At 41.4% G+C, this 21,554-nt stretch overlaps 2 protein-coding genes across 6 annotated transcripts in view; both read right to left on the reverse strand.

The window, feature by feature from the left end:
• Positions 1 to 2,908, reverse strand: part of NMT2 (N-myristoyltransferase 2) — a 31,748-nt gene extending 28,840 nt beyond the window's left edge. The window contains exon 1 of one of the 2 annotated variants that reach the window (XM_054814912.1): positions 2,606 to 2,908. In XM_054814912.1, the coding sequence (XP_054670887.1) occupies positions 2,606 to 2,715 (110 nt within the window). In that variant the 5' untranslated portion in view covers positions 2,716 to 2,908. The remainder of the gene's footprint in view (positions 1 to 2,605) is intronic. The other variant, XM_054814911.1, reaches the window with a different exon arrangement.
• A 10,285-nt stretch (positions 2,909 to 13,193) lies between these two features.
• Positions 13,194 to 21,554, reverse strand: part of FAM171A1 (family with sequence similarity 171 member A1) — a 92,339-nt gene continuing 83,978 nt past the window's right edge. For 2 of the 4 annotated variants that reach the window (XM_054817403.1, XM_054817402.1), the window contains 3 exons: positions 20,512 to 20,628; positions 17,997 to 18,111; positions 13,199 to 17,339 (listed from right to left, as the gene is read on the reverse strand). In XM_054817403.1, coding sequence (XP_054673378.1) covers positions 15,638 to 17,339; positions 17,997 to 18,111; positions 20,512 to 20,628 — 1,934 coding nt within the window. In that variant the 3' untranslated portion in view covers positions 13,199 to 15,637. Of the gene's footprint in view, positions 17,340 to 17,996; positions 18,112 to 20,511; positions 20,629 to 21,554 lie in introns of all 4 variants that reach the window. The other 2 variants (XM_054817405.1, XM_054817404.1) reach the window with 2 other exon arrangements.

Consider the following 21,554-nt stretch of genomic DNA (forward strand, 5'->3'; position numbering starts at 1 on the left):
TGGAGACCATTCAGAATTTAGCAGGTCAGTTGACACAGTCATAGTCTCAAGTAGTAATACTGGTCATAAATTGCGTAGGTATATAAAACCTAATCTAAAAGCTCAAAGCAAACTTTAAAGCTACCTCAAAAACTAAGGTACTATGTTAGGGAGGAAAAAAAGGAATAATTAGGTTCCTATTACCATGGGTTAATCTCCCAGATCAAGATTAGATCTTTGTGTTTGCTGTAATGTAAGATTTTTTTTTGTTTGATGGAATTTGTCCAAATACTTCAGCCTGCAGACAAACAGTAGCAAACAAGATTCTCAAAGATTACAGGAAAAGAAAGTAATTCAAAAGTCAATATTAGACTTCATGCATCAGAAACATGATAGAAGACTGATACTAATACTTCGAGGCTTTTTCAACGGGAATGATCTACCACTAATTTAATTAAACTTCATATTACTTGGAAACATTAATTTTCTTATTCAAAGATGAATAAGGCAGCGTCTTTGAAATATTCATTAAAATACATTTGGTATATTCACAAAAACAAGTTTTTGGGGAGAATGGCATAGAGCCCACAGCCTCAGTAGTTGTCCCTCAGAGCTAAGCGAGACCCAAGTTGGAGTAGAGCAGCAGGCTGTGATTCAGAACACACCAAAGTGCACTTCTTTGTTCCCCAGCTGCTCCTTACACACTGCTTCTGCCCTTGCTGTCATAGCAGCCCGAGCACGTAGCTGCAAGCCCAGCTACACTGCAGAGGGCAGCTACCGCACGGTCATGCACACAAACGCAAGAGCAAAACTGGAGTAGGAATAAGGTGTGAATGAATTCTAGACAGCTATCAAATAATTTCACCTGGCACATCAGGCTGGCTCCTACAAAGAGTAATAAATAATCATTCTCTGCTCTTAGCAGTGTTACTTTTATGTATTTGGGAATCATCAACTGTGGTGTATTTATGCAAACAAATGTAACAAAACCCGCAAGATAATTAAACACTATTTTGTCCATTTTCAATATCCCAGATTTATATTACCATAATTATTTTTGACACAACTATTTTAGCATGCATGCCATGAATTCACTGAAAGAGCAGCAAGCATCAAAGTTTTGCCCTTTCCTGCCTTTTAGACAAGTCAGTCACCTAAGTCTCTTACATTTCTCTTGCCATGTTTAATAAGGTGCAGAGTTGCTTGTTGCCAAGCAAATCCTAGGGGCAGGAGACAACAAACAGTGTACAACCTCAAACATCAATCACCTACAGGAATGCTCTCAACCAGATGAATCAGAAATTCATGAGGAAGACACTTGTGTAGCTGCGTACTGACTAACCTATTTCTATTTTAAGTTACTCCAGCCACTCCTAATCATGACAACAAAGTGTTTTCTCTGCAATCATGGTTTCTAACACCCCCAAAAAAGTAAATTTAAATGAAGTCAATTTTTAAAACATGTTCCTCCCATTTCCCTGCCCCAAAAGCCCCCAAGTGCAGAGCAAACCAGACCCTTGGCATTTTGTACCCAGACAGAGCCATGCTGAATGCGGCTGAATGCCAGTCGGGTGCAAGGGGCCACATTTATGCTGGCTGCCTCTCCTGTCAGCTCCCCAAGCAACTGGGGACAGCACCTGATCCGCAGCGTGGGAAGATTTAAGAGGCAAGATCAGTGAAGAAGGAACTACAACCAGAACAACAGCGTTTACTCTGGGTAATGCCTTGGTAAAACATGCGCTCTGCTCCCCACAGCGTGTGGATTTAGAGGTAATATTTCCTTTTGGGCAATAGGTGACGTTGAGGAGGAGTGTTTGCAGGACAGACGGACACAGACAATGCCTGGACAGGTCCCCAGGCCCGGGAAAGGATGGGGGAGGTGGGGGTTGAGTGTGGGTGTGAGGGCTGACCCGAGGGAGCCGCTCCGCTGGAAACACCCAAGTTAGGGGCAGTTCCCCAGAGCGCTGTGACCCACTACGGGGGGATTCCTAACTGCAAAAAAAGCCAAGGAAAGCCCCCAAATTCTTGAAAAATCGCTGTAAGCACAGACAACAAAGCAAGATTTACCCTCCCTAGGCGAGGAGCGACCGCGGTGATCGTTTTTAAGGCCGGTGCCCGGCGGAGAAGCCAGCCCCGCCGCCCCGCTCACTTCAGGCGGGGGCCCAGCCCCCCGCCTCTCCCTTCGGCGGAGGCGGCCCCAGACGGGCGAGGAGAGCCGAGCCGAGCCGAGCCGGGCGACACAGCAAGGCGGCGAGGTCCTCCCACACCCGCAGGCCGCCAGCTGCGGCGGAAAGCAGCCCGGGAGGAGGGCGCGGGGTGCAGCCGGCGGGGCCCCCTCGGCCGCGGGCGACATACGCGCAGGCGCCGCGGAGGAGCGTCGGGCCGCGCGGCGCCATGCAGGCCGCCCGCCGGCTGACAGGCGCACGCCTCGCACACCCCCCCGCTCCGCTGCCCGTCCCGCCGCGGGGCCCGCTCCGGGCAGTACAGGGACCCCGGCCTGGTCCGGCCCGCCCCGTACAGCGGCCGCAGCGGCACCTCCAGCCTCCCCGCCGCGATAGTAGCAGACACGGGGGCTGTCTCCCCGGGCTGTGCCCGCTCGCCCGTCCGTCCCGCAGCGCGCCCCTACCCCTTGGTGTGCTCAGCCTCCTCCTCATTGTCGCCGTCTATGCCGCAAGTGTCCTGGTCATCCAGCTCCAGGCTCTGCTGGCTGGCCGCAGACTCGCTGTCCTCCGCCATCACGGGGGAAGGAGGGAGGGGAGGGGGCGGGGGAGCCTATGAAAGGAACCGGGGCTCACGGGCAGATGCAGTCCGGAGGAGCTCCCTCTAGCTGCTGTCCTCCCCCGTGCTGGCGGAGGAGGTGGAGGCCGCCAAGGCTGCCTGGCCGCTGCTCGCTACCCCATGGGGAACCGCACCGGGGCGGGGCCGTGCCATGGGGGGCTCGGCGCCCTGCTCTGCCCCTCACACCCTGGCGGCATCACCCCCGCGCCCGGCCGCCGCCTGATCTGGTAGCCGACATCTAACCCGCGCCCCCTGCTTTCCCTCGACCTCAGATCCTTGCACCGGGTCGACACGGTCCCGGAGCCAGGGCGCAGCCCCCCGCCGCTGGGGAGGCCCGAGCCTCAGGCCCAGCCGTGGCGGGCCTGCCCGGGCGGGGGCCGACCTTGTGCCGTGGGGTCGGGGCCTGCGGGCAGGCGAGGGCCCACTCGGTGGGGCGGCAGCTGCCGGGCCTCAGCAGCATCAGAGCGTGTTTTGCCAGCTCCCCAGGTTTCCTTCTCGCACCATAAAGACTTCAACGCCAAAGTTGCCGCTGGTGGACGCTGCCGAGGCCGCCGTGGGGATCCCCCTGCACGGCCGTGGCCACCGGCTCCCGCAGCACTTGGTATTTTCCCGAAGCCTTTTGTATTTCTACAAGCTCCGTGCTAGAAAAACGGGAGTCGAATGGCAATGATTTGAGCCCAGGAAAACAAATAAAGAGAAACTTGTATTAATTATTTGAACTCTCTTGATTTCCAGGGTCATATCAAGATTTCTGGATGAGATTCAGAATTTCAGAGTGCTTGGTTTGGCAGTGCTGCCAAATACCACATTAAAATGTAAGAATAGTATGCATCAGTTGTAATTTCTCCTACTGCCCTCTTGAAAATCATTTAATGTGAGGAAGATACTGCTTCCTCCCATTTTGATTTAAGGTGGTGATTTGGATTACTTTTTCCCATTTTTGGTTTAAGGTGGTGTAATGTTTTTCTCCATCAGCAACTGCTGGTGACATGCCAAGTAAAAAGTATCACTGGCCAAGCAGAAGATAGCTAGGTGTCCCTCCAGCTGTGCCCTTGCAGTCAAACTGTGAACCTATGTGTATATAGCACCAGCCCTGGGCCACTCTGTGTCTCACTGCACTTGATCTTTTACAACGTGTGAGTTGCCACAGGAACTTGTAATTCAAATGCATAAGATTCTTGAAGAGTCAAAGGCAGACAATGAAATGATAAAAAATCCAAGGCCCAGGTCAGCCTGTCAGCTGTACTTCATCTATAACAATTCTCCTACATTACCTCCCAACTTCTCTTGGTCTAACCAAGTAGTCAGTTGTATCATGCAGGAAGTGCTGCCCTCATGCTATCAAATAATTACTGAATATTTGTTCCCTGCCACAGGTTGACTTCTGGAAGCGTGTCCTGCTTTGTTGTGAAAGAACAGAGGGAAAGACAATTCTGAATGGGTAATGGAGTATGGGTTTATCAGCTTTGTGACCTATCATGGTACACTCTGATGTCTCATGACCATGTTCAAACCTTCAGTGACTGTCTCAATAGTTTTGAAATATTAGCTGCGATGACTGGAAAATTCAAGGGTACTAAATCAATCAATATTCAACCAGCACATTCCAAACAAAACAAGCTGTGGCATAGCACATGGATCTGTAAAAACAGCAGTTGTTTCTGAATATGGCTAAATTGTTAAGGTAGTGTTGATCTTTCACAAATGAGTAAAGGGAGAGAGAAAAATCTAGACAGGTGGCCTACCCTCAACTATTGCAAAACTGATGGAGTCTGTAATTAACACTTGGCCAAGTATGACCTCCCAATGTCAAGCCGTCACTATAGTTCACAGGGGAAATGTGCTTACTGAGTTACCACAGTTTGAAATGACCTTTAGAAGTAAAACTTCAGTCAGTTGTCTTGTATAGGAGAGAAAGGAAATCTCAAAACAATGGCACAATACCCGGTAGTTTTCAATAACAAAAACGAATTATGAACAGCTGCCCCATAGCCTGGAGAGAAGTTCATCCAGTGATTACTAATGATTTTTTTTCTCCTCATAATAATGTGTAGGAGAAAGTGAAGAACAGTATGTCAATGAACAGCTCTATTGAATCACTGTGTTAGAGAAAATGTGGATTTAACCATCTTTCTGTCCTTTACCACAATTTTCCTCACTTCATTGAGACAAATGGAGTATAGGAAGCCTGGATCTTGACTCTTTTTGCAGTTCACAGTGACGATAAAAGAGGCAATATGAATCGCTCCCAGCAAGCTACCACTTGCTATCCCCTGCTAGAAAGTCTCCCTGGAAGGGGGATCAGAAGGAGTATAGCTGCAGAACGGCTGCTTTTCTAGACTTCATGGTATGCATGAAGAATATCCTTATGGATATTACAGTTTATCTCCTGAGAGGCACAACTGAGATTATACTCCAGATTCAACTGTTACAAGGCTAAATGACAACACTGAGTTGTGCTTTGTGTTTCATGAATATGCGACTTTTGCTTATACCACAACTAGAGAAGTTGACCAGAAGCCAGAGATACACATCTGTCCTGCACTGAGGATTTCTGATGTCGCTTCACATTTCTGAAGTTACCAGACAGATTCCCAGAGTGTTTAAATTCACTCTACAGACACTGCTCAGCAGTTGCACTACTGGATAGTTGTTGGCTATCACATGTATAAATGTCTTCCCAAACTAGAGCAGCAAGGTGAAAAAAACGTACCCCTGAACTTGAGGACCCCACATGCTCAAGCACAGTGAGTTCATGGAGTATGTAGCATTGTAACAGTAAGCAGCATGGATGGCACCTGGTGTGCCCAAACAGGCTGTCTGTGGGCATCTGTACTTCCAAGACCTCTGTTGTCGCAGCTGGGTATGTCCGGGAACTCCCCAAACTGCAGCATACGAGTGATGCAGATGCAGCCCACACACTCACGCCAGTCTAAGCAGACCGTAAAAAGCTATCAGAAATATTTTATTTTAAACTTACCAGGTAAAGAGCCTGTGTTTGTGAAGGTGTAAATTTATTGGGTTTAATTAGTTAAAAAGACCTCTTCCTAGATGTACTAGGAAGATAAAAGCCTTTTATTTTATGAAGATTAAAAAGAAGAAAGCACAGGCATTTTACACAAAAGCTAAAAAATTAAAAATAAAGGAAAATAGGCTTCCTAATCAGGAGATAGACTTCACTTAATACTAAACAGTATATCATGAAATCAATTAAAATAATTCCAGCATTTGATGAATTACTCATTGGTTGGTTGGTTATTTTCATAGGTCTCCTTAGAATATCAGTAGTGAGTCTAGGTTTGCAGCTAGATGTAGCCAAAATATCCAGTTGCTTATGGGAACAAATGGGAAGAAAGGAAGAGAGAAAGGTCAATAAAACACTACAGATGTAGCTCTGCCTAGCTGGTGCCACCACTGTCAGCCACTGAGGAACAGACCAGTGTCCACTACACCACCACAAATCCCAGTTTTCTGGATCTTTCCCCATCCTACTTCTTTCTCCAGGTTCTGTGTCTCTGTTTTCCGTAACAGATGCAGTCATGGGCCTGTTGTGGCTACACAAAATGAACCTGTGCCTACAATTCTAAGAGTCTTGGAGCCAGCTTGAATGTAAGTATGAGTATAGGCCCAGATCCACAAATGGACTTTGGTGTTGCCATGTTTAACTTTTTCCTCATTGATTCCCACAGCCAAATCCAGGACTCAAAACGAAGCCCTACAAACACTCAAATACTTTGGGCATTTCAGTGGCCGACATGAGTTCAGAAAAACCCTAGGCTACCGCAGGAGGAGCCACCTAAGCTTGGCGGTAAGAAATACTGAGGATTGGGAAGCCTTCACACCCATGTCTGTACGGGGTTTGTTAGATCTCGCCTGTTGGATTAACTGTCAAGTGAGACTGTCTAGTACGTGGTCAGGGTCGTACCCTTCTCTTTGCTGCTCTGTGATTGAATAAAGCCAGCCAGTCTAAGATACAATTTCCCTCAAGCATTCAGGCATAATGCAGACTTGTTTACCTGCCTAGTGATACATACTAATTACATCTCAGTGAGCTAGTGATATATAATACAGCATTCAGACTATTGGCATCATCTGATTAGTCTATGTGTTCTGAGTATTAAACACTGCAGAAGAAAAGTGCCTGAAATTTTCATGTAGTCATAGGACTGCTCCTACCTTTACACATCGCATTGAAATATTCATGGCATTTATAATTTAAAATGGATTTGATATTGCAAGTAACAATAATAAACACCTTGCTGTGAGCTTTCTGTAATCTTGTAAATTGGAAGCAAAAGCGATCCAATTTGAAAATTAGCTAATAGTTTAGTGTTTTCTCTATTTTCCTAATATTTAAAAAAAAGTTATGGAGCAAACTAATACTTTTAGATTTTGCTTCATACAAGCACTTACTAGTACTACCTCACAATATTATTTTTTTATTGGCTGTTCTTTATGCTGAGAACTTGAATACTGCCTTCTTAATTCTGAATGAGATGCAAGGGTAAGAGAATACAGATTCAAAATACACTGAACAAATGCATCAGAACACATCTGCATAGTTGTCACAGCCAATATCAGAATAGGTAGAAATGGCAAGGGAATGAAATGTGCTTGTGATCCCATGTGTTGCACACTTGTATCCATGTGAGATCAGGTCTCTGATCATTGTGGTTTGTCTCACCCATTTTACATCCTTTTAGCCTCCCGCTGCATACCACACTTGGTGAGCTGCAGCCTTGCCTGTCCCCACAGCCCACTTGCTGCTGACCTGTGTTGGCTGCAGCATTCAAACTGGGGGACAAGCACTGTCAAAACAGTCCACTCTCTGCTGCACTCTAACATTTTTTTTTTTTTTAATTTTGTTTTAAAATGCAGCTCATACCATACCTCTTCTATTTTACATCTTACCTTTTGCACCGAAGCATCTACTTCTCCATGCTGGTGCCTGCATTGACAATGGCCGTGGGCTACACAGTATTAAAAAAGGGTTAGACATTTACATGCATAGTGAAAACATACTGTAAAATTAAAAAACGTGTATGATAAATACAAACTGTCATGCTTAAGGGTGTAAGTGATAAGAATAGGAAGGCTTTTAACCTGTGGGGTTATTATAACTAGTAGAGATTTCTTCCCCAGTTTTCTGAAGCATCTGGTTTTGATGATTGTTGGAAGCAGGATACAAGACTTAGATCAAATGCAGGTTCAGACTGGTTCCAGCATTGCAATTCCTCTGTTCCTAGGGTGTCGAGCCCCAAAAGGTAAAAAATAAATAAATCATGTTTTACATTAAAAGATACTTAATAATCATAACTAACTCTTAAATAATGATTATTACAAATATATACATAATTTGCATTTCTATGTCTGTTTTTTTCCAACTCAGACCTTTCTCAAACTATGTATGTGAATGATAATTAGTGGTGACAGATTTATTGACAAAGATGGTGTTGACAGTGGTGCTGCAAGAGCTCTGACTAATATGCAGCAATTACTTCTGCACATCCAATCTCCAAATCAATCCAATTTACTCCTGTCAGTTCCTAAATCAGTTCTCCCATCAGCCTTTTGCAATTCCCCCATATCAATGTGCCCGCTGCTTACTCCTTTTTTGCAGGGAGGCTGCAGGTACAGACAAGATGCTTTCTTTCCCTGATCCTGGATGAGGGGAGCAATAGAATTTGTGAATTAGTCTTCATCTCTTGACCATTTCAGTATTTTTCCAAAATGAAAGTTTCCAGTTTTCTTTTTGTCTGTTTCTGATAGTTTTTTATCTCCCCCCAAAAAAGGACTCTTTCCTGTGATAGATGCACTTTTTTTTTTCCTGCTAGAGTGGAGGCTACAGCCCGCCTACAACTCTTAGAGCATTTGTAACAGACTAGCACTATTAGGGTGCTCCTACATGTCCTGTTTGCCTTAGGGTATTTAACGCTGTTAGACACCCTGAAACAGAGACTAGAGTCTGGAAACCTTGAGAATATGGAGTAGGATAATTCTCAAATTCAGGTCCAGAGAAGGAAACCTAAAAGTTTTGCTATCTGCAAACCAATGGCATGTCTATCAAATACTTCAGTATTCCTTACTTACTGCCATTAGCATAAACCACTTTTATTTGGAAAGGTGCTCTTCCAGTCTTGGGAGATTGCAGTCTAAAGACAAGCAGACCTTGGATGAGAATAGTATTTTATGGTGAACAGAATGCTCCTCGTGGTGACAAGCTCGGGGACAGTATGTTTTGACTTCTGAGTAGATGCTGTATTTCCCACATTTCCATGATAGCTAACAGAAAATAACTTCTAATTTTCAGTGGGTTGCTCCACCTAGAAGTATCCCATTAACTTACAAATCAGATAAACCGATAATGCCAATAAAGGTTCTGCATACCTTCTGTGTGGTTAGAAGCAGATTAACAGCATTGTTCAGGATGCACACCTACTGCATGAAGAATTACATTGAATTAAGAAGTGTCTCATGGACACAATGTCTTCCCTGTGAAGAAAATGGGAAATCAGACTCTATTGTAACTCTTCCATTTCTACACAAATTTTTTGGAGATTTTACAGTAAGATTTTACCCTTCAGAATTTTAGAACTTTCTGCAAAAGAAAAGCCTCTGTCAAATGTTGCAACAATTGCAGAGTCCATTACTTAAAATATAGACATTAAAGAAGCTTTAATCACAAAATTTATACATCAGATCTAGGCTAGTAGACAAGTGTGAATAAATCCCATGGAAGTCGGGGACATAGGCCCAGCAGCAGCTCAGCATCAAGCACAGCTTTGACCTTGCAGTGTCAGACCACAAGGACAATTAAGTTAATTAATAGAAGCCTTTATGAGCTCTTATGCTGGTTCTTCCAGTCAGCGATCTTTACTTTAGCATCAGTTGATGTCGAAATGCTGAAACTAGCATTTAAGCCAGCTTTTATTTTAAATGCATTTACATACATATATGTGCACATGCACACATGCGCACGCACACACAGACGCATACATTTATGTCGGTATACTTTGCTGATTTCAAGGAATAAAAGACCAGTCCAACCCTCAAAAACACTCATCATATGGGGGAACTTGGCTGTGGTGTTCTGCTTCCCTCATTGTTACTGTGTTGATACAGGATTCTGAGGTGTTAAATTCAAGGTAGATCTAATGGCACAGGGAGACAGGGGAGAGGGAAGCCAAGACCTGCAGCCTCTCTCATTTCCAGGGGCAGGGGACACAGGGAGAAAGGCCCTGCCCTAAGCACGTAGGTAAGGGCAAATTCTACGTGGGCAAATCTCCTGCTGTGTTACTTTCTTTTCATGCGGATTTTCCTGAGTTTGAGATGTGGTTTGGCTTTTTCCTTTATCGATGAAAAACTTCCAGAAGAAACGTGTAGGGAACAGAATCTACCTGGAGTAGCTTGTGGTGCATATGCCACAGCCAGAGCTGTAAGCTCCAGCATAAGAGTAGGGCAATGATGGGTTTCTACCCAGGGAGAGAAGCTCAGGGGCCAACGCTGCCAGAAGCGTGCTTATGAAAATCTGGCAAGTGTTGGGGAGAAGACACTCCTGAGGCAGCAACATTAAGGCTTTTTTAAACTCCCTACAACCACTAAATCACCAAAACCCTTTAAAACCCAACACTTACAACAGCAGCCCTTTGAAATAATTTCTTCCAGCTTTGATGCCCAACATCTCCTGCAGCAGGACCAGCTATTCCTTTGAAAGTGGCATTTCTCGTCCCATAGCAGTATTTCAAGCACCATTTCCTACCTTTATCGTATAAAACTGGCAGGGCTGTTCCTCAGTTGGGTTTATTCATGAGTCTGTATCTCCAGTCATGTGAACACCAAGTCCTTCTCTCCACAATTACAAAAATAAACTGTAAACAAGTATTTCATTTGTACCTCCCTGTTGTCATCACATTTTCATTCCCTGCGGCTGTAAGTTTCCAAGGCAGAAGAGATATTTAATGATCAAACATACTAACTGGCACTGTTAATTCCTAGAAGAAAAGCACATCAATAAAACAAGAAGTACTTCAGTTAAGTGATAATAGACCAGGCGCCACATTTTGCAAACTAATAACCTGTGGATACCAGAGGATTAGTGCTAAAAAGAACTAGATACCCTTTCTGTTACTGCTGTCAAATAGAAGACAGTACCTGGTGCCAGTTTACCAGCTGGAATTACATGAGTAACATAAAAAAAAATGCCCCTCTAGTCTGAAATGGCACTTGGCTGCTGCCTACTCGTCTACCCAAAGCTCCAATTCCAAATAGTTTGCAGCCTGGAAATGAAAATACCAGTTGTATATCATGAAAATGTCATCTATCTATATATATCATGATATAGGATATCTCATCATATTATATATATCATATATCAATAATATAAGTAAGGTTAGGACTGAACCAGCCACCTTACATTTGTCTGTAAGCAGAGGAACAGGAAAATAATAATAGAGATGCTCTTACTTTTCTCAACTTTTAAAACAATCAGTAGTTAAAATTATTTTAACTTTATTTTAATGTAAAACAAAGGTGCTATTCCTGAGCTGAGAAAAAACAGGCACATTTACACTTGAACAGACTACACTGCCATCAGTGATGATGCATTCTGATTTGAATGCAGATGCTATAAGCTGAATACTGCCCCAGCTGACGCTGGGCAAGGTCTCAAGCTGACAGGGATCTCTGCACTGGGACTGACAGCAGGCCCATGAACCAACTGATGATCTCGTGCCTGCTGCCTGCTGGTGCTATTGAAGTTATAAATTGTGCTTATATTGAAATTACAAACTGTGTTTTATACACAGTACGTACAGAGAAACAGTTCACCACCAGGTGGCAGAGATGCCAACTTTAAGAATTTCAAATGCTAGAGAGACCCAAACGGCAGCACTGATTAAAAATCCCCTTTTACCTGTCGCCCATACATTTTAGAAAAGCAAACTGAGATTATTCTCCTCAGTTGACCAAGTCCAAGGCTGTACTGGATGGATGCTACTGTGCCCCATGCCCCATGTTACAGCCTATTGATAATTTAAGAGGTATGGTGTTATAACAAGCTTTAATCAGGTGAATTCTCTTTGGTTAAGAAAATGCCTTTTTTGGTTCACTATGGACCTTCCTAGAGAAAGAGTAAATATCTAATCTAACACTTTCTCATGTACACCTGTACTATTCTACAGGCTAAACCCTACATGGGACATGTAATTTCTTACCAATTTCAACCTTGCTGGTTTAGGATATTGACATAAAATTGGTCCTCCAGAGCATTCATGGATAGGATGAAGGGCAGAAAATGCAAATACTGCCGAGGTATTTCAGGAGTGCTTAAATCACTCTGCTAAAGCTACTCAATCCTTCCTATAAGAGAGAAAAGCATCACGAGCAATTTCTAAATGGTGGGGGTTCTTTTGTCAACTGCTCAGTAAAATTTTGTGTATTTGTGTAATGTGTTAAGATTGCAAATGCTCTGAGGCAGGAGCCATTTCCCCCCCCCCCCCCATTTGTAGAGGTTTTAGCGTGCTGCTACCCTGAAGAAGCACTTAATCAAATAATAAAAGGTCATTATCACAATAAGTCAAGGTGCTTTACAGAAAGTTTAATAAGCTTTGAGAAGCAAGTATTTCAGTGGGAACAAAGTGGGAGCTGGGGGAAAACCATGAAGTGAATGGACTCTTCATGAGGGTATTAATTCCCAACAGCCCCTATGATATAAAAGGACTTTGGATAATATAACCTAAGATTTAAAAATGATCTTTACTCTTTCACTCATTATCCATTTGAAAATACTGATTGCTGATAGATTAATTGAAGACCTGTTCCTAGTATTAAGTCCAATATATTGTAATTACTTCTTAAAAAAGTTTTGTCATTACAATCTTTTGCATTTTTTCCTCATTAATACTTGGCATCAAAAAATAAGAAAACAAGTGCTTTTCTAGGTTATCTTCTACATGGACTAAGATCCCTTGGGGCTGCTGATGCCGACACCTGTTCAAGTTATACTTTGTTTTCTATGTTTTATTACCTTTATTGGTACTTGCTTCACTTTGCAACTGCAAAATATAAGCAACAAAATTTCTTCATATTTTACCAAACTATCTTCCTCAGTATGTTTTTGAAAATTAAACCACAGAACTTGTCACTGGACTTTAAGATTACACAAAGTGCATACAATGGACGCACTCTAATCTCAACCCTTAATCTGATCTGTGTTACTCTGTTCCAATTTCACTTAACATGTAGCTCAGATGTGTTGGATATACTGAGAATTACATTTCATAAACTATATATTCTGCAAAATCAAACTACTATATGGCTGGTGATAGCACAGCAATTAAAAACCCCTGCTATTTTAAAGAAGATTTGCAAAACATCCACACTGTTTGTTCAAATATATTTGCTGTATTAGGACCACAAATCATCAAACCATCAAACTATGTGTTTTGAACATAAACCCAACACAATTAAAGAAACAAACCACTGCAGTTTAATAGCAACAATCTCACTTTACAAGATAGCAACGATGGAAACTTTGCAAATGAATCTGAAAAAGTATTTAATAAAAAATGACAGATTTAAGACAACAGAAAGTTGAAAATTAAATAGCATAATAATTCTAGTATGTGGAAATTTTAACCAGAATGTTTACTTGATGCAGCATTCTGATTAATAAGTGACACTGTATTACCAGAACTTACTGACATCTGATAAATGCTATTCCTTTAAAGTAGTATTTTTCTGTTCAGTGACCTTGCGCAGAACAACAGTAAGTAACCCAGACCCCAGAGCCAGTTCACATGTAGTCAGTAGCAAAATTTCTGAACAGAAGAGGAAAGGACCTGGAATGCATGCGCTGACTAGAACGGAAATTACTGCTAATATGGTGATTTCAATATTCTATGCACTCCACAAATATGATTTTTGATTTCTTTTACCACATATACCACTTCTAAACATGAATTAAAGCAGAACAGAGGTGATGTGGCTTTGTGGATGGAGAGGAGCACTACACTGGGAACTTGGAAATTGGGATTCAGTTCCTGGCTTGAGCTCAGACTCCCAGGTAAGACAGTCAGTAAGATGGAAAATACAACACTGGCCTCCTAAGAAAACCTTGAAATCTACTGAAAAAAAAAAAGAGCAATGAATCTGAATCAGGGCTTATTATTGAAAATTAAAAAGGAACTACATAACACTTTCTCTAATCACTTTAGATATTACATAATAATTAACTTTATTAAGCATGACTGCTGCTAATGCTGCATAAAAATAATTGAATGAAACGTGATAAACTGAAAAGTATATGAAGGATTCCCACAAGAGTGGAAGTCACATACTTTCCCTTCTTTGAACCCAATTGATGAAGAAGTGAGAAGTGTGCAATAAGTGTGAGTACCCACAGAAATCTCTGAGAGAAAACTGGTCCCACAGGAAGTGTGACTCCATAGACAATTTTGGTGATACTAGGATTTCATTTCCAAAGTCTTTAGTGATGCTTTAGCAAATAGTTATGAATTTATCAAGATAGGGAGGACACTTTTCTGAAAAGGGGTCTAAATTTCTGTATTGACTGAAGTTCATGAGAACTGCAGAAGAAAGTGTGGTAGTAAGTCACACAAGCATAAATATGCACAGCAAAAGTGAAACCAAAGTATTTTTCTTATTAAATAATATAAAATAATGTGATGACCACCAACAGAGGAAAAAATCCACAAAGATATTTTTTGCAGTTTATTTTCCATTATCATTTTTGGATAACCAAGCAGCTCTGTATGGAGAAAGCACAGAAGAGTCATTCTGGCACTTTTGGATAGTACATTTTTTTTTTTTTTTTTTTAATTTTCTAGACACATTCAGTCCACTTGCTCGGTCTATAGTCCATTTTATATGAGCATGATTAGCTCATATGATTCCAGAGGAAACTAACAATATATACAGTCAATGAAACTATCTTCTTGGCTACTCTGGGCCCTTTAAAATGTCTTCTAAGTCTATCCTGGCTAAACAGAATCCACAATATACATGATAGCTACAGAATACACTGTATTGAAATGAGAAATGCTCAGCACAAAATGGGATTCTTGGCATGCAGCTTAAAATAAAAGGTAGAAGTTCAGAAGTTTATAAAATCCCAAATGGGGTCAATTAAAAGGAGTTAGCAAAAGAAGGGACTGTTCATTGTTACTGTAAAAAAGGCACTTTGAGTAAATGGGACCAGAATTGGAGGAATCTTAGTCGACACAAAGTTCAGTTTGGTTTCATAAAAAGGCTTCAATGCTAAGGGATGCTACTCAAGTTTCCTGCAGTTTTACATTAAAATAAATTGCTGAGTAGTTTATAATAAAGGACATAAAATGTTTACAACCAACTTGTAAAATTAAGAAAAGCATAGTATAAGCAAAATATTACTAAAAGCAGCAATGCATAGCCTTTCATTGAGATAATGCACAATTTTGGACACCATGTGTCAAACTCGTGTTTTTAAGATACTTTCAGTAGCATTATCAACATAAAATTGGCCTACAAAACAAAAGCTTTACCAGCTCCCATTCACAAGGAGATTGAGGTCATAAACCAACCAAAACAATTTGTCAGTATTTTCAACATCCTGGATGACCAATATCAAGTATATGGAATAACAATCACACTCTTTGTTCAGCTATCTCACTGGAGGCAGCCATTAAATCAGAGGAATGATTTTAATTCTTTTCTAACATTTACACAGTAATGCATTTAAGTTCTTTCAAATGTTGCTCACCACAGTTTGTTTTTCTCTTTTCTCTCCACAACAAAAAAAAAAAAAGAAAAAAAATCAAGCACTTCCACAGAAAGAATATTTGGCAATTTTATACTCCACTGAATGGTGGATTTTCACAATAGCTCACTTTAGATTGAAAGTCATTAGTGGTCTTTCCTCTCGTTTCTGCCAAGGACTCTTCTTATCTTCACCTTGGTCATCTTCCTCATCCTCCTCATCCTCCTCCTCATCTTGAACTGATGTTCCATGTTCAGGACTAGTTAATGGCTCTGGTTTGGTGTCCACAGTTCTTGTTTCCTCCTGCAGGCTGGGCAGCTGCACACCACTTCTCTTACCAGTGCCTTCTAGTAGGCATCGTAGAGCATTGTCCTCAGGGCTACAAACTGCTGTTCCACACTCGCTGCCACTTTGGTCCATATCATCCAAGTACACAAGCTGTGTGTAAGCTGTGCTATCTGAAACCTTCCGCTCTCTCTGCTGGTGCTCTTGCACTGGTGGGTGACTCTGTGGCACAGACAGATGTTCTCCTCTTCCCTTTCGGGCAGATTTTGGTTCATTCATGTCAACACCAGAGTCCAAACTGGCATCGTTACTCCCGTTCCTACCAGCTCTTTGGAGATCGATGTATGAATGTCTAACATGAGCATTTGAACGTCCATCTAGAGAAACAAACCATGCTCGAGGATGAGGCAATGGCTTTCCACCTCCTAATTCCATCAAAGCCTTTTCTGTAAGAAGCTGCACTTCACTATTCATTTGAGCCAGGGATGCATCATTAAGTGAGGCAGGAATGGAAATAGATTCAGACATAGAAGCATTCTGCTGACTCCACTCAGCTGCACCTGCGTCTTGCAAATGTTGCTGAGATATTGCTTGGGATGCTAACTGTTGGGGTTGCAGCTGTTGCGGAGGGTGTGGAAAAAGCCGTGCATGGGGGTTAGGAAGCTCAGCCTGAAGTCTTTCTATATCAATCTGCTGGTCAGCTGGGACAACCAGTGGCTGGCTAACAAAAGGGTGGTCTCCTGGCAATTTCATGTAATGACCTGGGATGACCAATGCAGGCAAAACTTTTCTGTAAACACTGTCATTGACTTGGTCAACGGAATTGCAGCAGATTAACTGACCTGGTCGAGGGAAAGATGTAGGTCTTTCAAGGTGATCAACTGAACGAGACATCATACAATCAGTAGGTCTGCAGTCCAGCAGCTCTTTTTCAGGGGCTGAAGGTGTGGGGTATATTTGTTCCTGAATATTGTATTTACTTCCAGTAGCAATATGGTTCATAGATACTTGAATTTCTCTCTCTTGCTTTTCAAATAAAGGCTGAGACAGCATAGCATTGTAACTTCTCCTATACTCGTCTTTGATAGGGGACTCATAGCCTTCAGCTGTTTCTGTAGATTTTCTTGGCTTTAAAGGAAAACTATCTGCTGATTTGTGGTAGTCTTTTCTCAGAGACCCGCTGGGAGTCAGGTCATCCAAGGAAATTCTGCTCTTGTCTTTCTCCTTGTCAGAGAGCAGTTCCTCTCGGGAGCTAAACTCCTGGGAAGTACTGAATGAGTGTTTGAGCATAGGTGTATGCATATCTGCTTCTCCACTAGGTGATACCATCTCCATGTGGACAGCACTGATTAATTCCTTTGCACCTGAGTTTTCAGTGTGTCCATTGCTAGCAACAGACAGCCCACCAGGAAATTCTGACTCGCGACGTGAAAATATTAAATTTATATGGGACATAGAGGTTGCTTGATCCTTCTTAGAAGTGTCCAGTGCTGTGGAAAGTTGCAGTTTCTTGTGATGCTGACGTGGTCTTAAACATTTTCTTCTATAAAAGCCAGTAACAAAAGAAGTTACACATTTATGACTGTTGTACACAGAAACAAGAACAGCAAGTGTGTCTTAATGGGAGATTTTTAAGCAGTGATTAATATTAGGGGAGTTGAGCTTTTATTACATAATTTAACAATTAAAAGTTTATCCCAGCAGTGAAGATAAAATTAAAGAATAATTAATGTCAATTGGGAAATATCTCAAGCACCAACTACAAATTGGAGCAAATGTCTGGAGGAGGCAAATACAAAATCACTCATTAATATACACTTGCTGATAAAAGTTTAACGTTTGTTTTGATATAAGACTAATAAAAAGATCACTTGCAAGTGCAGAACAGGTACAATGACAGAGACCTTGGACCTATGCCTATGCTCGATAGGAGGTTTTAGAACATTTTACAAGGAAAACACAGGTACGGGTATGTGTGATTCATTCAACTACCATCCTACTGAAGGCAGGGATTGTATATGCTGCATGTAACCAGGAACATACGAAATTTGATCTCACTGTTTCTTTCTTCTTCAAGTGCTTGCTTGCTTTCCCCACCCCCCCAAGTAAAAATGCTTCATTACAAAAGCTTTTAATTTCATGAGCACAAAAAAGCTTATCTTTCCAACATGAACTAAGTAACCAGGATGGTGAATCTTACCTGCAATAATACAAAAGGAGACACAGCAAGACTAGAAGTATGAGAGCCATCCCGCCTAAAATTGCCAAAAGAAACATTGTGTGATAGCTGGTAATGTCGTGTGTTACAACGGGACCTGGAAGGCCAGAAAAGAGAATTTAGACCTGTAACAACCTGCAAACAGGAAGGGGAACAACACTTTATACAATGAGAGGGACATCTTCCCTTGTTACCAGGATGCTAAGTGAGCAATGCTGCCACTCATAGCCCTGGTGCCTATTGAGCACACCACCTCTGGAAAAGGGAGCAAGTTGTGGAGAAAGCATGTGCTGGTTTTCATGACTGCAAGTCCAAATACAGAATTCTGTGGAAAAGCAGTTAGTTTCCATAGGAGCATGCACCAGTGAATGCTGCCTTCCAGGTCCTGATGCTGACACAGTGCGCCAAAGCTCTCATCACTGGAGAAAAGCCATCACAGCATCTTCCAGCACTGTAATGCATGTAGCAGCATGTGGCCAACGACTTCTCTTTACCAACATTTGTGCTGCTCTTAAGTCTAGATCAAGCCAAGCCAAGCAGATCTTCAGTAGCTTTAAACAACAGGCTGCTAGTGAAACAGTGTTGTAACTCCAGGTTTCAATAATGCTTAGTAAATGTTCTAACATACAAAGGAATGCACACATGTGGACAGCATCTGTTCACAATTATGCATGTGTAACCCTGTTGGTTTGTAAAATCCTTATCATGATTTTGTAATAAAGGTCCAAATTTTCATCTGTGGGCAAGGAGGTACAGCACCAGCTGGCAGAGTAACATGCACGTGCTGTGAAAGTCAGCAAACTTGGCCAACATTAAGGTTCTAGATCATGAGGTTTGTAAAACTTCCTCTGTGGATCTTAAGTGGTCTGTAGAGCCACTGCTAGGAACATAAAGCTCATTTTTGTCCATCAAATAGATTCAATGAGGAGATAAAATAAGCAAAAATACATTAACCCAATTTAAAATAACATCAAGTATATTGCATTTGGGAAATCTAAATATTTATACATTCTGTCCCACCACTACTTTTACATAATTAATACTGTTGCTTCAGGACATTAAGCAAAAAGAATAAGAGATAAATCACTTGAATTTTTCATGAAAATGTTGTTCCCATTGCAAAAAAAAGTTTTAGGAACCCAGAAAGAAGGAAAAGTAAAATACAAATGGAAATTCTGCCATACAAGTTAAACTGCAAGGACAAATAAGCCTTCTCCTGTTAAGAGTTACAGGCCTTCTAACCTTACAGTTACAGGCACAATTTCATGACTAGCGTAACTTCCTTGCAGTCTGGGGCAGGCCTGTACTGGGAAACGTTTGACTCAGAGCAGTTGCTTTTTCTTAAAGTACAATTATTTTGTAAAATTCCATTAAATTCAATGTGATAGCTTATTCAGATCTGCGCCTGCCTCTAAACTCAGTTCAGCAATGAATCAGCTGAATATTTAAGCAGTTTCATTTAATATAGCCTCAAATAAAAAGCTTGCATAAGGTATAATACAACAAAAACCTCCAAATGCTCTGCATATCATGAAACAACTTAATGGCATATACAAACAAACTGTAAAAACAGTCCTCATGTTAGAGTTTGTTTTGTTTGTTAGATATAGTTTATTTAGGTTGCACAGCCAAAGCAAGAATGTTTTAATTTCTACTGTATTTGGTTTTCATCCAGAAAACCTAATAAAGAAAATCTGTAAGAGGAGGATTTTTTTGTTTGATTGATTGGCTCTTTCATGCGCAGAGGTATCTCTGATTATTGGTGGCTGAAGAACTAAGAAATCCAAGGCAGCCATAAACAGAAAAAAAGGAAGAGCAAGTTGCAACATTAATAATAATCTCCCAGACACAGAAGTGCATGTAATGCCTAGTTCAAAGTGATTTTCTACAGTGATGCCTAGAGGCTTGCAGAAGGCAACCAGTCAGCTCACCTATCAATGCCCCTCTGCCAATACACTTCCTAGAACTTCTACACTAAATTATTTGTGGTGTAAATTATCGGTCACCAAGACGATGCAGGGGAAAATGGGCATCTTCAGTTTAAAAGAAAAAAAAAGTTACAGTCAATCAATCCATTAGTAAACGTCTAACCCAGGATGATGTTGGTCTTAGGTGAATCCATTTCTTTGGGAGTTCCTGTACAGAAACTTCACAGGACATGTTTTTCTACCTGCTGGAACACCAATACATTGATGTTATAACTCCTCTTGTTTTCTAGCAATGGCTCTACCAGGCAGTGATGACATAAATGCATCAAAGCAGGAACACTTTAAAAAGTTTCCCATTGAAATGACTCAGAGATTTTGAGCACATGGGTTGCCCCCCACAATCCCCAAAAGATTTTAGCCCTTTACTTTCAGATTTCTGTTTTCTAATAATCCATTATTGATCAAGCTGTGGCATCTCAGATGAGGTCATTCTGAAAAATATAAACATTATATATGAATAAATAATTACTCAATGCTGGGAATATCAATAAAATTCAATTCCATCTCACCTGGCATAGTAGGTGACATAGCTGCAACCCAGTAGCCCAGCTGAGGTGCAATATAAGTCCAAGTCAACTGATTTCCTTCTTGTTGTACAAGGCCCAAACTACTCTTCAGCCATGTCCCTGTAAATAAAAAGGGTGTAGGAAGGTGTTACAGATATACCCACGCCTGCCTGCCTCTGCAAACAAGTGGAAAAGCAAGCAGTAAGAAAACCTCTCGGTGTGCTGTTGCGCGCATTGCTGTGAAGTGGGAGATGGTGCCTTTTTGTCGCTGGCATCTGAGGGCTCCCACATGCAATCATCCCCGTGGCCTTCTCAGCAGCTTGGTATACAAAAACCATTTAAGATTAAATAAAACTAATCAAGCTTCAAAAAAGGTTAAAGAAAATAACTAGAATAGTTAAATAATAGATTCCTCTTTTTTTAAGGATTCTTCTGAAGCTGACTATATGTAGACTTAAAAACTGTATTTGAAGAGCCATCATTATCTCCCAGACCACATGTGAGTTCTGCACACGACCTTTCTAGCAGTTCTGTCTGTCATCTTCTGGAAGACTGAAGAAAATACTTCCTCAAAATGTTGGTTTTCCTACACAGAGAACAAGCTTATGAATGCCATTGCCAATAAGTGTATAATTAAGTGGAACCATCACTTTGATTCAGCAATGTTAGTCATTCAGAATACGTATACATCCGGGAATACTGTTTGGTAATGGATGATGAGGTTTTTAAAACATGTTTCTCAAAGGAAATATAATAGATTTTTCAGAATTATCAAATGATCATTTAAAAATAGGTAAGACTGACAATTTTAAAGCACTGTGTTTAAGGTTAACAAAACTCTTAAATAGTCCAGATTGACAATCTGTATTAGTTGAGAGCTGTTCTCTTTGCAGAAAATACATTTTGTTGTAAGAATTGAGCTACGAAAAATCTTTACAACTGAATCAGTTGTTTGCCTTTTTGTAATTCATCAAGACCTCAGATTCTGGGGCTGTATGAGAAAAAATTCACCTTAGTTTCTGATATATTAAATGTCCAGTATGACT

The sequence above is a fragment of the Grus americana genome, chromosome 2 (assembly GCF_028858705.1).
Source record: "Grus americana isolate bGruAme1 chromosome 2, bGruAme1.mat, whole genome shotgun sequence".
Classification (NCBI taxonomy): domain Eukaryota; kingdom Metazoa; phylum Chordata; class Aves; order Gruiformes; family Gruidae; genus Grus; species Grus americana.